This window comes from Chelon labrosus (assembly GCF_963514085.1).
Source record: "Chelon labrosus genome assembly, chromosome: 4".
NCBI lineage: Eukaryota > Metazoa > Chordata > Actinopteri > Mugiliformes > Mugilidae > Chelon > Chelon labrosus.
In genome coordinates, this window is record NC_140340.1 from 13,184,061 (window position 1) to 13,203,814 (window position 19,754).

General features: G+C 39.1%; 2 protein-coding genes across 3 annotated transcripts in view; one reads left to right on the plus strand and one right to left on the minus strand.

Moving 5' to 3' along the window:
- Positions 1-409: 409 nt before the first annotated feature.
- On the minus strand, positions 410-4,454 carry mrps16 (mitochondrial ribosomal protein S16). Its single transcript, XM_084542338.1, has 4 exons — positions 4,318-4,454; positions 4,102-4,132; positions 2,871-3,137; positions 410-2,181 (listed from the first exon to the last, which is right to left on the minus strand). Exons 2-4 carry the CDS (start codon positions 4,112-4,114, stop codon positions 2,045-2,047), a joined length of 417 nt encoding a protein of 138 aa, XP_084398464.1. The 5' UTR covers positions 4,115-4,132; positions 4,318-4,454; the 3' UTR covers positions 410-2,044.
- A 12,696-nt stretch (positions 4,455-17,150) lies between these two features.
- pax7a (paired box 7a) overlaps positions 17,151-19,754 on the plus strand; it is a 44,149-nt gene continuing 41,545 nt past the window's right edge. The window contains exons 1-3 of one of the 2 annotated variants that reach the window (XM_084543885.1): positions 17,151-17,292; positions 18,455-18,690; positions 19,344-19,488. In XM_084543885.1, the coding sequence (XP_084400011.1) occupies positions 17,205-17,292; positions 18,455-18,690; positions 19,344-19,488 (469 nt within the window). In that variant the 5' untranslated portion in view covers positions 17,151-17,204. The remainder of the gene's footprint in view (positions 17,293-18,454; positions 18,691-19,343; positions 19,489-19,754) is intronic. The other variant, XM_084543886.1, reaches the window with a different exon arrangement.

A 19,754-nucleotide genomic window follows, 5' to 3' on the forward strand; every position in this document is an offset into this window, starting at 1 on the left:
GTTACACTGTTGACATATACAAGCTGTTTACATGGATACTGCTAACACATCAGTAGCATGGGATTCTATACCTGTCTTATAGACTTTGTGTAAAATCAGTAAAAAAGCCAATAGTTCATTCATCATGAACATTTAACTTCTAAATTATCTATTAAGATACTTTATCATTTAATTATACATTATTTAATTATCCATGTCTGATTGTCTGCCGCTTTAACAAGCACACATTACTAACCCCTAACCCAATACAGAGAGGAGAAATGAGGGGATGAGCAAATATAAAATGTTTTTCTTTTCTTTTTCTAAACTCTGTTCTACTGTAGAGAAGTGGAAAACATCAAATATGTTGATATTGTACGTTCAGATTTAGAAAAACTATTTGTGATCAAATTAATAAGGAATAATTAGGAAGGATTTATTGATCATTATACTTACTCTGAAATAACAAAGTAACTGATTTATCCCTTAAAGCTGTGAGCCGTAACTTAAGAATCAGAATAAGAAACTGTTTTAATAGTTCGTTCATCATAAACAGTTAACTTCTAAATGATGTATTAATAGACTTCAAACTAACAAAATTTGTTGTTATATTTCTATAAATCTGGCGAATAAAGAGTTTTATCTGACAGTTATTCCAATCCCGTATTTACACGCTGTGGCAACCAGCTGGACATGATGGGGAATGTAACACGACAGACATATGGATAACATGTCTTAAGTAGTTGCACTATAAGTTCATGTTTACATGGTTCATAAATGGTCTGAATAGAACCATTAACAAGCTGGTTCCTATAATCTTGATGCTGTAAGAGGTTTCAGTAAATTTCCACACCTCTGTTTGCTTTTTATCATTCCTGAAATGTTAAACAGAAAAAAATAAATCCTCAAACACATTTCCTGTAAACGAAGTCATGCTAGATAGCGATAAATTTGAAACTATTCAACACTTCTTTTCCATCTACATTATATTATTATTATTATATTGCATGTCCCGCTGAATGCTTTGAAATGACCAGAAATGTATCATCAGTGCCCTTTGGATTTAAAATCACAACTTGTCTCTGAAAATACTCAACAGTAAATTGAGCTTTGCTCCACAAAGAAATCAAGCAACATCAACAGCAGAGATATTTTAAGCGTTACGTGTGTTTTTGCATGGATTTTGTGTCATAGACACCTGGGTGTAGTAAAGTGTGTCTTGGTTCAAATTAGTCATCTTTATCTCTACCTGACTGACGCAAAGCACACTTGTGGTGCAATATCAAGTGGCTCAAGACAGAACAAGCACGGTAGGATTAGCATGTGACAGGCACGCAAGACAGCAGTTTATACATGCTGGTGAAAACTAATCTTCAAACGTTGCAGTATAATCCTGATGATACCTGAATTTTATCTGCAAATACTGACTCCGTTACAAGCTCTATAACAATGTTTCAGTATAATGTCCAACATTGGGAGCCTCACGTCAGTGAAGAGGCGAGGAATTTTGTGTAAAACCATAAGAGGAAATAAATTTCTGTCAAGACTGCCAACAATCATATCAACTAATCAACCACTGCTGATTTCCTTGTTTGAGATTACTAACATTCGCTATTGATTTTTGTGGGCACATTCAACTGTATTCAGGCCAATAAATGACTGATAAAAAGAAGGCGGAATGACTGCAAGGTTCATGGGTCCATTTCAAAGGAAACACAACATATTTTATTGGCTGACGAAACACTGAATCACAGGAAAAAAGGATTATAGGACTAATCTGTAAGTTAACTCCACACAAATGCAGTAATATTGAAATATTTTAATCAAGTCCCATAAAACACATGAATGAAAAAGAATACAAATTATTACTGCTTATGTCACTCAACACATAAACAAAAAGATGAATTGTTAAGAGACTACTGAAGCAACTGATGTTTGATGTTTTCTTAAGCTGCTATGGGCAGTCTGCCCAAAGAGTAAGGAAGAAAATCGACCAGTTCTCTTTGCAAGCAGCTGCGACATCCTTTTGAACGGGAGAGCCACACACAGTCCACAGCTTTAACTCTCACACTTCTGACTGTTTCTGTTCCTCCTCTGACGATCCCTCTGTTCCCGTTTCTTTTCCCGTCTGCTCCATTTGGGCTCTTCGACGCTCTGCCTCTGTTACCGTCATGGGGTGCAGAGGGAAAAAACCTGCCAAGCCTGTGGACAGAGAGAAGGCGAGGTGGGGTTGTCACCATCTTTTGGTCTTAACACTTTCATTTCTAGACAATGACAATTCAGTGATTAATATATGATTAATTTAATGATTAATCCGCTGGAGTGAAACGTCAGATGCTCGTTATAACCACAAAATGAATATTCAGTCTGTATCTGTACAGTCCTGTAATGTACCTGGGAACACAGAGGACGCATAATAGTACTAAACAGTAATCATCATTCACAACAGTAGGTTCTAAAAAAAAACAAAGATTTCAAAGAAGCTACAACAACCATATCCTCCTGACTACCAGGAAAAAAAATATTGTCTAATCACTTCTTTTTTTTTTTAATTCCCTGATCTTTGTAAGATTATTATGATTAGAATACTGAAAACAAGTTTTTATTTTTAAGATATATAACTGATGGATGACATTTTCCTTAATGAGAAAGAGAAAGCAAGTAGAAGGTCCTCTGTAGATAGCAAAAGGAGTTAATTCAGTAGTATGCAGTGAGTGGGAGATATTCGGGTTTACACATTTGAACTACTGGCAGTCAGGAGGATAAGATGTAGGTGTTACAGAAAGACCTCCTTGAAAAAACTAATCTTGATGAGCAACACAAAGCTGTCTGTAAAACGGTGTAATGATTATCTACTTTTAGAGGAACAGGGTGACATAGTGAATACACACCTAGAAGTTTGGACACCGGTTTTGAAGGGTGTGCGCCGCAACCGATCCAGTACTTGATCCGGTCGAAGTTGAAACTGACAAGTTTCTCGTTGTAGATGTTGGGGAGGGGGTCATAGGTACCCAGCTGCTCTATATATTTACCATCTCTTGCCCTTTTGTTGTAAGCAGCCACGATCCGATAAAAGGGCCTGTTAGCTTGTTTGTGGCCCGCAAGAGCCAAACGAATGACTACAAAGCCCCCATGGTACTTCTTTAGGAGGAGAGATGCTGCAGAACAAAATGAGCATAAAAAGCACTGTCAAATAGAGGAAATATGAATTTCTTGTAACTACATGCCTCACCGTATCAGTGATTTAAGTAAACATTATACTATCATGTAGATTCAAATTAAATTAAATCTTGTTGTCTCCAACTCTGATTCCCTTTTGCTTTAATAACCAAACATTTTGGGCAGAGTGAGGGGAGGAGCGGATATACATTTTTTTTTCTCCTATACTGTCAGTGGTTTTGTGACATCTGCTCTAGAGAAGTGCAACAGAAAAACATTTTGTTGATCAAATTAATAGGGAAAAACTATGTATTTAACGTTACACTTCCAACAAAAGAATGCTTTGTGTCGTAACTTAAGACTCACAATAATAAACATTAATAGCTCTTAGTTTACTCTACAACAGATGCGAATTATATGGCATACACATTTCTTTGAAGCTTTTGCTGCACACCTTGTGGTTTAGATTTTAATTTTGTTAAATGAATTTGGTACCAATAAAACACTGGACAGCAAGAACTGATACTTAGACAATACCTAGGTGTGGGAACACTGGAAGGAATAAAACTATGGGAAATAAATTCTAAGTATGGGGTAAAAGTGGAGTACACTACTCGAAAAACAAAATAGAAGTTTGAAAAAAAAAAAATGTCGCCACCAAACTTGTTTTTGCAAGAATAAAGGTCAAAAATGATAGCAACATCTTAAATTATTATGTGACTTTACCCTTAAATGCCATGTTAAACTCTAACTCACCACAGTCTTCTTTACTCACTTTCAGTATGATCCAGAATGACAGAAACCTGACAGTCATTTATTTTTGTAGTATATTATTTATCAAACTAACTGCGCCTGCAAGTCATGACTGCATTAAAACCATGTTACCCAAATATGCACTTGCCTTGCTAAAAATCCTGCCCCAGTCCCTACTGATAGAAAACAAACAAGCGACAGTATACTCACATAAATGCACCATGTTGTTCGCTGAAATATCCTGCAACAGAAAAAAAAAAAAATCACCTTTAAGTGAATGTATATATGTGCACCTTTCTATAAAATCATCAGCAGCCAGTCATACTATCGATATAACCCTTAAAACAGCATTGCTAATGCTAACAGCTACGGACGATCCCCTGTTATAAAATAAAAACACGATTGAGTTTAAATAAAGGACAATACCTTTGAGGATGTGGTAAATTAAAATCTTCACTGGTGTCACCTCGTTTTCATTCGCCGCTCAATCGTTATAACAGACGATAATAACTGTTTGTTTTTCTTAAGCAGGAGAAGTAATGTGACATTTGTCAGGGCGCCGCCATATTTAAACAGGAAGTGACGCAGCAGCGGCGTCTTTGCGTCTCCGAGGCGCTAGATGGCGCAGTTGCACTGTTATCCGCTGCACCACAGGAAGCTGGAGGCCTGCGCCGCACTGAACAAGAAAGTTTGAAAAGTCGGCGTTCAAGCTTGTGACTGAGACGTTTCTACAAACATTTTGAGGAAGTCAGCCTTAAAAAATGACCCTCGAACCGCAATGTAAGTCACAAAATGCACACATTAAGTTCGTATTTGTACTTTTTGTCATTCAATAGCAGAAGTACTTTATAAACCTCATGAAACTATAAGTTGTACTAAGACTACTGTTGCAAGTAAAATTTAGAAAACCTCTACAGAAATAGCAAGAAAAAATAACAGTGTCGTGGTTTAATGTTATGATAATAAAAAAAAACATAATATTATTGCTGCATAGCATGAGAGCAAGTTTTTTTTAATCGTTTAGCATTTTATTTAAACTACTGTATATTTAACACAGTTGCCTTATTTTCTAAGCATGTATTTTAACAACAAGCAAAGAGGAGGAAAATATTTCTTCAGCACGCTATTTTGCTCTGACATCTAGTAAATTTTAAGTGTAAAGTAGCATACAGTGGAAATACATACTTATTTGAAGTATTCCACGCTAATGGTTTTGTAGCATACATGTTAGAGCCTTATTACTGTACCAGAATGATATTTTCGTCTCTTCTGTGGATAAATGCATCCCTCAAATGCCTGAATGGGTAAATGTGCTCAAATTAACTAAAATTTGTGCTTTAAATATACAAATAATTCATTTTCTTGTAATATACACTCACCTGTCAGATCAGTAGGTACACTCATAAAAATGAATGCGTTCTAATTTAACAGTCCTGCAGAATATCCCCCCTAATGACTGTTATAATGTTCAGTTTATGTTGAAACACCATAGAAAAGGTGGTAATGCAACTGTATGGTGATGAAGTTTGTGGTGCTATTAAAGAGTTTTGAACTTAACACTAATGTGCTTCTGGTATTTAGCTTAGCGCACTAACTAAAATGGGGTTGTTGTTAACATAATCGAAACACGTCAGTACAATACTATTCAACAGTGCTACAAACCACAGCCTCGAAAATGAAAACGCAGTTGAATCAACAGCTCTCTCTGTTATTTTAAACAAATGCTGAATGCCATAACCTTCATGAAGATGAGATTTAGTGCAAGGCTGTCGTATTAGAATACATTTGTTTTCACCAGTACATCTAATAAACTGGCTGGTGCAATGTACGCATTAAACCCAGCAGTTTCATTCATGGTTACAAGTTTGTAAATATTATTATGGATCACTCAACGTAAGGCTCTTTGGTTGCAACAGCCTTATCGGTCATGCTATCCTTCACATTGTTCTATCTGTAATTTCTACTCTACACGTATTGTGCGTCTTTTACATCAGCAACGCGTCTGGTTTCGAATCAGTTTCCACTGTTGACCCAGCAGAGATGAAACACACTGATTTCCTGAGAGTGATCATGGATTCAGGGGTCATTGCTTTGCCTGTTGTTCTCTGAGCGTGCAGAGATTTTTGCCCAATGGGACCCCAACTGGCCCCCCCACCACAACACACACACAGACACACACACACACAGACACACACACAGACACACACACACACAGACACACACACACCCACCCACCCCACTCCCAGCCTTGGAACATGGTGATTTCACACTCCTGTTGTGTAAAGCTTGTTTTTCTGAGTGTGTGTGTGACGAACACATGGTTTTCTGCGAGGAGAGGTCACAGAAGACGCACAAAAGATGGGCCCTTGTTTGTAATTCTGAAAATATCCTACTGTCCCTGCATGACTTGTCATACTCAAAGCCAATAATGACTTATACCAGATTTCAAAAAGAGAAAAGAAACGTTACCAAAGAACATTTATAAAATGTGCATTTTTCATGGAGTTGATTATAATCCTGATTCTGCTTTCAGTACAGGATAAACTACACAAGTGCATCTCTATAATTTCTTCTGTAATGGTCAAACAAACTAATCTATATCATGATTAATTGATGCAAGACAGCACTGCAGTTGTGTGTATTGCAAATTATTATACAATTTACGTTAGACACATGAAAAATGGTTCAAATAAAACCCTTTAATTCACAGAATGGAAAGTAATTAATGGTATGCTGTCTTTAAAACAAATCTAATTGACTTATCACTGTCATAACACTCTCACTCTTCTTTAATCGGAAAGAATAACAAGATTTCAAGCGTATTAGTTCAAAAAGTTTAGAAAATTTTGTCAGGTTGGTTTGTCACAGAAGTAATTTCAGCCGCCAGACGAACAACGAAGCAAAGACACTTCGCTCTCAACAACCAGGGCTGGAATTTCAAGAGGAAAGGATCATTGTCGAGTTGACCACGTTTTTTTTCTGCGAAAAATCTGAAAATGAATAGAGGCTTTACACAGTTAGGCAGCAAACAAAATGCATCTTACATGGTGAATCGGCAATGCATGATTATCTGAACGGTGACATTGATTCTAGTGGTGGCTCACTCTCTCGTGAGGACCCCATGCTCTTTGGGATACCAAGACGAGTTGTTCCTCCTCTAATCATCTGTGACAGTTCAGTTAGAGACGCTCAGATGACCAGATATTTTACCAAGAAGAGGAGTCTGCTTTAAAGGGAGACGGCTGATCTAGACCTTTTAGTCAAACATGTCTGAATTTAATTTGATTATGTGGAAGATGCTTCTAGTATCTACGAAACACAGAGCTTGCTTTGACATTGTGCTCTTACAAAAGCTTCTCGCTTCCTTTGTATGCTGAATTAAAGCAACAGTCTTCATTAATCAAACTTGTGAGTGGATTTCAGGTAAACGTGCCCTCATTTTGCCTGCGTCTGTTCAGTAAGCTTAAACGGTTGTACTTATCAATCCATAGGAACTATATGTTGGATTCTCTGAGATATTCGTTCTCATATTTAGAAGAATTGATGTAAACCTTTGGTTAAACATATGTCGGCTTTAACCAATGCGAGGTCACGTTAACATTTAAAGCAACCAGCCAACCCTGATATGTGTCGTTATTCTGTACACTCAAAACGACCAATATTAAAAGAGGAATTTATCATTTTGGGAGAGATGTTAATGAGGTTTTCGGTGGAGAGTGATAAAAAGAAATACCACTCTGACATCTGACGATTGCAGCTTAGCTTAGCACAGTCGCTGAGGTCCAGTTAGCGCTCTGGCTCTGGCCAAATGTAACATAATCTACCCACCAGCACCTCTAATTAACACATTATCAGCTCACTTGTTTAATCCATGCACTAAGCAAACGCACAAAGAAAGCTTTGGAGGTGGACATCGGATTTACTTGAACCCAGCTGTTTACCAATGTTTCCAGAGAAGCCCTAAACTAAACTAGCCAGCAGCTGGCTCTAACCTTCTATTTAATGCACAAGTAAAAGAGTTAGATAACTCTTTTACTATGATATCATCTAACAAAGAGAGTGTGTTTCCCAAAGTTACGTACAGGCCTTTGTTGTTCCAATCATCCATTGCATTTAGAGTGGCTTTTATTTTCTTTTATATAGGTACTTTCTCAGGCCAAGATGAACATTGAGGGTCATGCATTGATTGGGGAAACACATGAATGCAGCGCTGACAACTGCCATTTAATAAGATGTGTAAATACTCCTAAAACATGAGACTACAAACACAGAGAAATGGGCCAAGACTGAAGTCCGTGGTTTATCAGATGTATATGCAACATTGCAGTGCCGTTATCGTCAGAGACTGAACTGTTTGGTTTGTATGTGGTAGAACTGTCTCTTCTTATATATGTGTGTGAATTTCTGTTTCACATGAATATTAATTATGGTGAGGTGTTTGTTGTGAAGAAGAAAATATGGAGAAGGTGAAAATCCTAAATGTAATTTTCTTTTATTTGCTTGATTATTTTCAGGCTTGTGGAGAGTTTGGAGCAACATGTGGAACATTTACACATGGGAGGTAAGAAGACACCTCAGGCAGAACTTAGTGACACATAAGTACCATAAAGACATTCATTTATACAGATTGAACACTGCTGACTCTCCAATTCAGTTGGATGTCTTTGGGCGGAAGTCCTGTAAGTATGCTAAAGAAACCCACATGCACTCTAGGAGAGCAGTGAAATACAGAAAATGGCGGATGGAAATTTCCTGATCCTGTCATGAGCTCAATCAAAACAATGGAGACGATGAGAGATTTCTCAGTCTGAACAAGAAGTAAAAGACACAGAGGTCGGTTTTAGAATATCATCGGTGGTACACAGTCTCCCAGATCACGAGTTCATTTTTTTTCCCAGATCATTTTTTTTTACTTTTCCTTCATGTCTCTGACTAAAACATAGTCTTGACACAAATTTTGCTTTTCATGAAACCTCTATTTTCTCAGAAACGAGTGAAGTTAACTAGAAGTTCTTTCACGTTGTACTGCTGGTGTTCATTTAAATAAACATGTGATCGTCCTGCATCTTAAAGAAAGCAAGCATGTAAATTCACATCAATTAAGAATGATGTTTTAAAATTGAGTCTTTCAGCCACAAAAAGCAGCTTTATGTTGTTGTTTTTTTTCTGTTTTTTTAAGGGAGCAGCATATTCACAAGATTCCTCAGCTCGGTTAGTCAGAATAATGGATCTTTTCAATCAAATGCGCCGTGTGACTTGTAGACTGTCAGCTCTTTGTGGTGTTCCCTGCTTTTTTAAACATCTGTGTCCAGCTTGAGCAGAGACAGACGTTATGGTTACAGAGAGCACCTAATGGAAAGATGGGATTTGGTCACAGATGGGGGGTCAAGTGATCTCCCTTTTCTGGGGGGATCTTTCAGATCGTCATGGTGAGACTAATTGCGATAGCATGCAAAATGGAGTCATTACTTTTAACTTCATTAACAAAGAGACTTTTTCTTTTTCTGTATGCTTTTTTTTTTTCAAGATTTGTCTACTCTTGCAGCCACTGATTAAGGCAAAAATGTTCTGTGTTCTTTGGAATTGGGAAGCATGTTTTCGCTCACCTCAGTAAGTGAATGTTGTGGGTAAATACACAACATGTTTCATTCAAAACAAATAGTCTGTACTTCTGAAGCTAACTATGTAGAAATTGATTTGCTATGAAAATAGTACCCTGGCTTTGCTTGAACGTTACTAAAATATGTGCATATATATATTTGTTGCATGGCTGGAGTACAGTTTATTAAGAACTCAGAATACTTATAGAATACTTGCATGTCTCTGCACGGTCAGCTCATTAAAATATTATTGAAGATTATGCTTTCTATCCAATGATTTCTCCTCTGGTACTAGCATGTACTATCATGCAAAAATACCAGTAATCTTAGGCCATGTAGAAAAACAATATGAGAGAAACATCATATTCTGATTTTATTTAGAGCTCCCACGCAGTTAGAAAATGGCCTTAATGACCCGTTTACAACTAAAATCACTGTTTAATCAGTAAAGCTGTAAAAATACCAGAGAATTACTGCATGTAAAATAAATTCTGTTTCCTTAACCCTGCCGTGTTTACTTTACAGCTATATTTACGCTGCAGATTCAGATTTCACATATAAAACATGAAATCAGTGTGTAAAATGTGAAGCATTGTTCCAGATCAAACCAAAGGACGGTGAATAAGGTTTCTGAAATTATGCTGAAGCACTTCTTTTGTGTTAAAGGTTCAGAAATAATTAAATACTTTTCAACAGGACATGTTAAAGGTGGAGGTTTTGCTTGAATTAGTTGATGTTAATGCTTCTTCCACTAGTGTCAAAATCCAAAAAGTAAGAAAGAAGTTCACATACTCAACTCTCCTTTATTTCAGATTCCTTTTCCTTTTTTTAATTATATCTCTGTGGGCACAAGTGAATAAAATGACTACATGGTTAGAGACATTTTTCAGGGTGCTGTGGTAATTCATATGAAAGGGTCCACGATAAAACTGTCAAGATTTCTTTTAATTTTTCACACAAAAGCCTAATTTCAGATGAGATGACTTGATCAGCAGTCACGTTTACTCAACTGAACAGTTAACCACCAGTAAAAAAACAAAACCAAACTGAGATACATTTGAAGGTAACATTTGATCAGATTCAATCCACACATCACAGCGTGATTTCTGCTTTGGGAGGTCGTGACCTGTTTCCTGTGCCGCTGCTCTCCCCAGACCTCTGTTAGCAGAGCTGAAGCGGCAGAGCCACACTGGTAGGTTGTGTGAGAGGACAAGTGGATTTGGCATGCACATCAGAGCGTGATACCCAAGCATTTTGGTCCTATCACATGCCACACACACACACACAAGTACAACACACACGGGGAGCATTGCTGGTCGTGTAAAATGGATTGTAACACTGGCCACTGTAATGAAATGATTCCAGCAACCCACAGTATTCCTTCACAGCCAAACCCACTAAAGGTTTGAGTGTATGTTCACTGTCCAGTATTGTAGTTACAGCATAAAAAGGATTTTAACAACTGTAGTTTATGTTGTATTGTTAACTGTCTGTCTGTAGGGAATGACACCACAACCCTTCGCATATGTTCTCCTTATGAGTTTAGTTTTGACAAATGTAAAAGTACATTTTAGTTTTATTAGCCCGATAAACAGCTCTCTAATTAATAGAAAAGCCCTTCTGGTTGTGTTCTTCTCAAACCTTTGAAGTGTTTTCGTGGCAAGTGATGACAAATTCTTCCAAAAATGCTAGCTGACTGATTTAGTCGCAGACGCGTTCATGCACGCTCCGGGGAAATCTGTTCATCTGTGATCTTTCACATTTAGGTGTTGGTATAACCTGTTTATTGAAAGCCCAGTAGCAATGCAGAGATTTGTCAGTGTGTAAAAATGCCCTTCTCCGAGGATACTGACACTAAACCAAGAGCAGCCTTATCTTAGGGACATCGTAGGCGGCCATGACTAGTTCACACCATTTAAAATGTTGCATTATCTCAGTGTGTTTTTGCCGGTCTGAGGCAAATCATCAAAGACACAAGATCAGCGGTTGGCTATGACAGCGTACCTTGTTTATGCACAACTCGGAGTAGCAGGCATCGCGTTAAACTCTCACGACATCCTTACGTAAACAAATGTTACACAAACTGGTGCGTTTGAAAATTAAGTGTGATTTCATATGACAGGAAACCAGAAAGGAGTGCTTTGTATTGGTTTTCTGTTGCGTCAAACAGAAGAGGGCAGGTGAGCTCTGTTGTGGGGTGATAAGAGCTTCAGGATACACGGCGGACGACGGGTTCCATTCCTTAACATATTGTCTGAGCAGGATAAAGGAGCACTGTTGCACTCTCCGAGACTCTGAGGAGACAAGACTCATCATCTGCGCTTAATCATGTGCCTTGTATTTTCTGCTTATTTGTTCCCAGTTACTCGCCGGCTTCAAAGTGTGAGCTCGCTCTCATTGCATCACTTGCAGCTCGTCTGTGTTTGTGTGCAGCGCAGTGTCCGACATCTCCACCCGTTCCTGAATGATCAAACTAGATTAGGATTTTCATTCTTGCTTGCTTGCTTTCTCCAGACCCCTATGTTTTGCGTCACATCTCTAGTTTGCACTGTTGGTGCCAAGTGAAGGTGTTACTGAGGATAAACAGAATTCACACTATAATGAGCAGTGACAGGATGTCACCCACTCTGCCACAGATCAACCCTCAGCCCGCTGCTTCCACCCTTGCACCCACCTGCACCCATCCAGCTGAGTCCGCCAGCACGTGTGACGTCACCCTGAAGAAATGATAAGTAAAAGGCTGTGTTGTCTGTTCGCTTTTATCGAGGTTTAACCACCTTTTGTTTCTCGCGTGTCCTTTCCCCATCCTCTGATCTCCTTGGCAGTCCAGAGAGAGCTGCCCTTTCGGAGTGCCCTTTAGCTGTGTTTGATCATCGGTTGAGTTATAGATTTTTGCACAACTCGTAACTCAGGCGCCAGACTCGGATGTCGGCGTAACATGTGTTGTTTTTTCCACTCACCTGCCACGGACGTAGGAATGAGTAAGGTTTTTTTGGTTTTTTTTTGTGGTAGACAAGGCAGATAAACCAAAGACTGATTTCTCTCTCCACTTTCATTTGAATGATTCTTTAGAGGCTTGGAGAGGTGAAACGGGGGGGGAAAAAGCACTAAAGGACTATTTCAAAAAAACAAGTACTTTCCCTGTTCTTTTGACAGTTTCTAGACTTTTCCAAATCTCTGCCTCCCCTGTCCTTATTTTACTGTGCTTTTGCGTTTCTTACACACTGCGTAGAGCCAGCTAGGTGGAGGCTGAGCTGTGAGATTTCGGGCGAGGTTCACGTGCAGGCTAACTTGTTCCAAATGAGGAATTCCTGCCCCCTTTCTCTACTTATTAAACAAACATCACCTTGTCAGACCGTACATGCCTGTTCAGAGCTCCTCCCCGTGCCACACATAATAAGATGAATATCTTAAATCAGCTTTCTCTAATTACACTTACAACACATGGTAAGCTTTTCACCAGTCTCCTGTTAAGAGCACATTTTTACGCTCTCTCTCTATCATGATAAAATAATTCCCATAAGGAAGTGATTACACATTTTGGATCATTCTGAGCAGATGTGAAAATTCCTCAACAAGTTAGCAAGTGCAGACCTCGTCACTATTGAAGCAGCGTGCTGCCGCATCAGGAAACATCATCCAGAGTCTTGAAATTGGCAGTGGGGGTAAACCATGAATGGAAGCAGGATGATAGTAAAAATATGATTAATTGTTCACTGTTTTTTCGGAACAACTTCCTTCTTGGGTTTGCAGTATATCATAGTGACAAGTGCCGGCAGATTTTTTTTACATGAAACACTTTCAAAACCAGGACGCTCGTTGTACATGAGTACTTGTGCAGATGTAAGATGATTTCTAGCAACATCTGCTGTTGTCAACAAAGACCAGAACACAATGGTCTCTGTATTTATATGGAGGGAAAAACTTTGAGAAATAATCAAAATAGATTTATGAATTTATTTTTGCAGCTCAGGCCAGCAGGGCTCAAGAGATGGGGTGACTGTTCGAATATTTCTTGTGGTTTGGGTTTATTTAATCTCTAAACTATATACACAAATCAGGCATAACATTATGACCACCTTCCTGATCTCCCTTGTGCGTCCAAAGCAGTTGTGACTCATCAGAGAATGGACATGGGCCTTCTGAGGGTGTCCTATTGTGTCTGGCAACAGGATGTTGTTAGTGGGGGGCCTTTGGGTCCTATGGGTTGAGAAGAGGGGCCTCTGTGGATCATCCCACAGATACTTGATCAGTTTGGGATTTAGTGAATTTGGAGGCCAGGTCAACACCTTGTGCTGTCGTGTTTTTTTTAATTGTCCCTAAACCGTTTTTGTGTGTGTGTCTGTGTCAGGCTGCATCCTGCTGGGGATGGCTGCAGCCATCAAGGAGCGTCATTGCTATGGGGTGGGGGTGTCTGGTCTGGTCTAGGTGGGTGCTACATATCTAAGTAACATGCACATGAATGAATGTCAGGTCCAAAGGTTTTCCAGCAGAACATTGAATTGTCACAAGATTTAACTCCGGCTTTATATGGATTTCACCTTCTATCACTGTCACCACTGTTTATTGTATTCTTTGGTTTTATTGATCACGCCACACTCACCCAATGGAAGAGAACAATATCTGTTAAGATATAAATGAAAATAACGTTTATATGCACTTAATACTTGCACTCCCCGCCTTTGATCGTCTCGGCAAAAGATAAAGCCTAATCTGGCAATGCCTCTCATCAAAGGTGTTTCTCTTTTGTGCTCCTCTGTGTGAATAGCTAAACATTGTGTATAGAGAAAATACATGTAGATAGGAAAGGGGTGGAGGGGGATAAAAAGTGTTCACCTACAAGCAAAAAAGAAACTTTGGTAATTGCCATAACACAAATAATGAGAGGCTATGTAGGGAAGTGTTTGAAGAGCGGTTCTGATCAAGATAAGATTGGAGACAGTATCATGGGAGAGAGGAAGTGTTTTTTCTCTCTGCCGCAGCTGAAAGGAAACTTAAGTGACAGAGTTACAGAAACAACCAGGCTAAATGGAGTTTAGGGTGTGACGAGGACGAGTGTGAGTCAGATGCCACTTTTGCTCAAACACATATAGTAAATTTGAAGTGCAAAGCTTTTGTTTTACAGCAACACAACGCTCACGTAAAATGGCTTTTGCCCCTTTATTTTTAACATAAATCAACTATTAGAATAATAGACTTCCTAACAAGACTTTGAAACTGTCCCTGTACTTATTTAAAAAGTGACTTCAAGCCTTTCGAAACCTTAAATAAGCATGTTGTTTCTGCAGCGAGCGTTTGGTTTCATGTTACCGAATGTCAAATTAAAGTAAAACTCCCTAATAAAGGATGAAAATCTCTCTTTCTTTCTTTTTTCTTTTACCCCCAACATCTCCAACCACTGGATTCTGATCATTTCCAGCTGAAGTGTGGTTTTAACATCTTAGATAATGAACGCCCGGCTGTTTTGAATGACTTTGGATCAAGAAAAATGTGGACATGAACATACAAACAAACAGTTGAGTGAAATTCAAACTCAGTAATGTGTTGTCTTTGGAGAGCTTTTGGTGTTTCTCTTTCATCCAGATCTAAAGTTGTTTTAGTTTGCGGGCTTGTTCTAGAGCTGCTGAATGTAAATAAAAACTAAATGATCTGTATTGTCAACTTACCTTTTTATCTGAGTGAAAATAACTTGAACAGACCAATTCAGGGAATGACTGAAAAGAAAAAGATGCAGGGAGGGGGGGCACCTGTGTCATCATGTTTATAAAACCATTACATCATGCATCACCCTTAAATTAACAGCAATGTCAGTTTCTCTGTTAACGCCTTTTTTCTTTTGGGTGTAATTATAAACGGCTGCGTAGCAAATGAATATCAGGCTTGTAATGATTAATATAACAGAGGCAAAGACCTGATGGTGCTGAGCCGTTGATATTCGCAGAAATACTGGATTATTGGCTTTATTTGCGTGATTTCAAAAACATACCTGCTGTCGCTTCGGAGAGGTGGACTGTTCGCAAAAGCTTCCCGTACGAGAAGTGTGCTGCTGTTGTTTGGATTTCACATGATTGATGCTTGACTTAATCCAGTGCTCTTTGCGCCTTCCCAGGAGGGTGAGGCGGTCTCTTTGTGCTTTTTTTTTTGTCCCATGTGAAGCAAACCAAAAGCGGGAGAGTGAGGGTCATAGCTATTCGGCAGGGTACCAGATCCTTCCCACCGGCACATCTGCATGTGAAATCGCCATTTCACCCCTCCACACTCCCTAATTGTTGCTAAAATTATTTGTGAAATTGCCTTCCACCAGGAGTGTTTTCCACGGCAATTGTCACACAATTTTATATGCACGGTGGGCCCACAGAGTTGACACATGCACCTCTTCTTTTCTGCCATATGTGCTCTTTCTATTCGAGTTTAATAGTATCGCATTATTATTATTTTTTTTTCTCTCCAACAATTACCTTTCAGCAATTACTCTTGCGCGCACTCCGGGGCAAGTCAACCTGTTGTCATCAATAGCAGGTCGATCCAAACCTTGTAATTACCACAAAAGCTATAGGAGCGATTTAGATGTTCATGCTGCGCACATTTACTTAATTGAAAGGTTAACAAGCCAAAAGCATCTTATGTCTGACCTTCGTCAAGCAGAGCTGCAGTTTGTCCGTTCAGAAAACACATCAGTCCTTGACTCAGTTATTTTTGAGACGATTTTTATTATTATTTTTTTTTAATCCAAGCGAAGCGCTGCGTCTTCACCAGTGCGTCTGTGGAGGACTAACTTAGGACAGGACCCCTGAAGTTTTATTGTACACCGGATCACTTAATAATTCATTTTAATAATTAGTTTTAATGTTTTTTCAAAAATGACTTTTTTTTAAATAGGCTGTCAATGTACAAACATCATAGTAACTATTTTAATTACTTTCAAATTAAGCTTTTCAAAATAAATAATTAGAAGTTACAATGTAATTTTGAATTTCGGTCCTTTTTTGCCTTTTTATGCGCATATGTCTTTAAAGTTTTTGTGAAAGAAAGAAGGAAATATTAGCCTTGTAGAGGTATTAATATTCCACATGTCCGAACAGCTGAATGTCACGGGAGCAGGGGCGTTTTTGGAAAGCTGGGATTTCGAATAACATTTAGGTATATTAACATTTTAGTTTAGATGTACGGGGTCTTATGAGAGAGGCAGCAGTGAATTAAAAGTGGAATGTCTTGCGCTGATTGGTCGACTGGCTCCTGGCTAAACCCACTCTCTTTCATCCATAAAAGAAAGGACAGAGAGCCTATGGGAGCGCTCGGCTGTCTCCTCCTACGACATGCACGAAAGTTGGCCACTTAAACTACTTCCAGCCAGCCAGCAGACATTATACTGAACCCAAACTACACCAAGGGAAAAGAATAACACTGCATTTTCCCCCCCCAACGCAGACACTTTAGGTGCAACTTCTCCATTTTGCGAACTTCCCTTCACAAAGGGTTTATATTTTATTTGTTGCTGCCTTCTGTTCTATTTTGGCACGTCCATCGCACCGGAGGAGAGCATCACTTTTATTTTTCCCCCCGGTGGAAGAAGGGCTCGTCCAGTTTCTCCGCCTGGGATTGGGATTTGACAGCGGCACCGCGTCTTTTTTGAACGTTTTAAATATATTCTGCGTGGACCCCGCTGAGAGTATTGCAGGTTCGAGCAGAGTCCGGTGTTTTTTTAGTAGCTACATGATGGCTACTTTACCAGGAACAGTGCCTCGGATGGTGCGCCCTGCGCCAGGCCAGAACTACCCCCGAACCGGCTTCCCCCTGGAAGGTAAGAAGAAATGACAACATGTGTTTCGGTGTTTGAACTTGGTGCAGATAAAACTCGCCTGCTTGTAACGTGGTAGTGACACAGAGCACAGTTTGTTAGTGGCGACATGCTGGGAAATAAAAAAAGGTGGGTGAACAAATACGACCTCCAGTCAGTGTTGATTAAAGTTAACATTCAAGTCATGGCTTAAAGTGGCTGCCGAAAACCAGTTAATATCATTTAAATAATGTGCACTCTTGTAGCTCTGTTAATTCATATTGTGTTATTTTGTATTAAACAGTTTAGTATTTATTTATGTGCATTTAAGACAAATGATCTCCCTCTAACTCCTGTGCATTGCCTCATTATTTACAAAATCTGTCTCCAATAATTACCATTTAATTGTAGAATATGTCTTGATTTTCATTTGTTTAATATAAGATGTATAATAGTTTATCCAAAATTTACCTTATTTAATAGTAATGTAATATTTTATTTATCAAATATCAGTTTTTAATGTGTATATCTATATTCAGTATACAACATTTTAGGAGTCCAGATTTGATTGCTACACACAATCAGAAAAGCAATCTAATTGGTAATTTATTTTAAACTTCGATGCACATCACACTCAAGTCGCCTGAACATATGGGCGGAAAAAAGATCATTTTGTATTTGCATGCATTTATGGAAACGGTTTTCCCATTACGCCCAGTTCGTGCTCAAGTGCCCTGGACTGAAATGTACAAAAACCACGTAGCTCGCAAGTTACTCGAGCTCCGGGATTTGTTCAAGTGTCCTGCTGCTGGAAATGGCAATAATACACACAGCAAAGAGACGGCTCAAAGGATCACATCAATATTTGTACAGCATGACTAGGAATAATCAAGGTGGGAAGTGTCACCCTCTTTAGTGTCTCTTGAATGTGAAATTGGATCCTGAAGTGGCCTTGGATGCATCCTGTCAGCCAGACTGGGGCTGGGTGAATTTGGCACAACGCGCTCTTGAAAATGTATAATATGATAATGTGCGTAAACTACGTCCTATTAAAAGTCAGTAACATAGCAAATATGCCTTTATTTGACTATTAATGTGTTCACTTGTATCCTAATCTACTTTGAAATCTTTAGAAAACACTACGTGTCGTGGTTTTTGAGACTTTTCGTTGTTTGTTGTGGCGCAGTATCCACCCCTCTGGGCCAGGGTAGGGTGAACCAGCTTGGCGGAGTGTTCATCAACGGGAGGCCCCTGCCAAATCACATCCGACACAAGATAGTGGAGATGGCCCACCACGGCATCCGACCCTGCGTAATCTCGCGACAGCTGCGAGTTTCCCACGGTTGTGTCTCCAAGATCCTCTGCCGGTACCAAGAGACCGGCTCGATCCGTCCGGGGGCCATAGGAGGCAGCAAGCCCAGGGTGAGTGGGGGTCCGTGGTTTTAAAACTGGGTCACAGCAGCACGAGGATGGGCGTCAGTTTGGGTGGTGGCAGTGGCACAAGGCGCATGACACCTGGGTGAACTTAATTGTGTTATTATCACTGATGTAGTGCAATGATCACGAGCTAGGATAATAATAAAAATAAAAACGCATCGTCTGACCAGTGCTTTAGCCTGTGTCTAGTACAGTTTAAATTACATTACAGCCCACCTGTAACACACTTTCTGTGGATTATAAGGCTCGAAACAAACTTCATATCTGAGCTTTTTTTTTTTTCTCTTAAAATATTTGCATTGGGTCAATAAATATATTTGATATTTTACAAAATCCTCAACTTACCCCCCAAAATGGATTTATTTAATATATGTAATTATATACCTACTGTACTGTTATATGTCAGTACATTTTGGGCTTATTTAATATATTTTGTATTAAATGTAGGAATCGTTGTTATACTAAAAATTCTTGCTATTTATCTATTTAGACTATTACTATTATGGAGGCATACGCCCTTAATAGTTTTGCCTTTTAGTTCCTTTATTATTTAGATGTCTTTTTTTATTTTTTTTTTATTTAAAACTGAAATTCCTTCTTTTCCCTCTCGTTTCCCTTCACACATTTCAAACCTAAAGCAGGTGGCAACTCCTGACGTGGAGAAGCGGATCGAAGAGTACAAGCGAGAAAACCCGGGTATGTTCAGCTGGGAGATCCGGGATAAGCTGCTGAAGGACGGGGTGTGCGACAGAAGCACAGTTCCTTCAGGTGAGGCTTCATCTGGTAAGCTGCACTTTTTTTTTCTTACTACGAGCGAACACTGCAGCATCACTTCTGAATGAACACCACTTTGAATCCAACATGTTTTAAGCCCCACACTTACTGATAACGAAATGCTTCAGTAAAGCAATCCTGCAGCTGTTTGACCCAGAGAGAGAAAAAAAAACATCCATCCTGTTGAAATGTGGCTTCAGTGCTCAGTATTTAATTCCTATTAATTGTGCTTACAGTGTAACTTTACTCCTTTTAACAGAGAATTTGATTTGAAA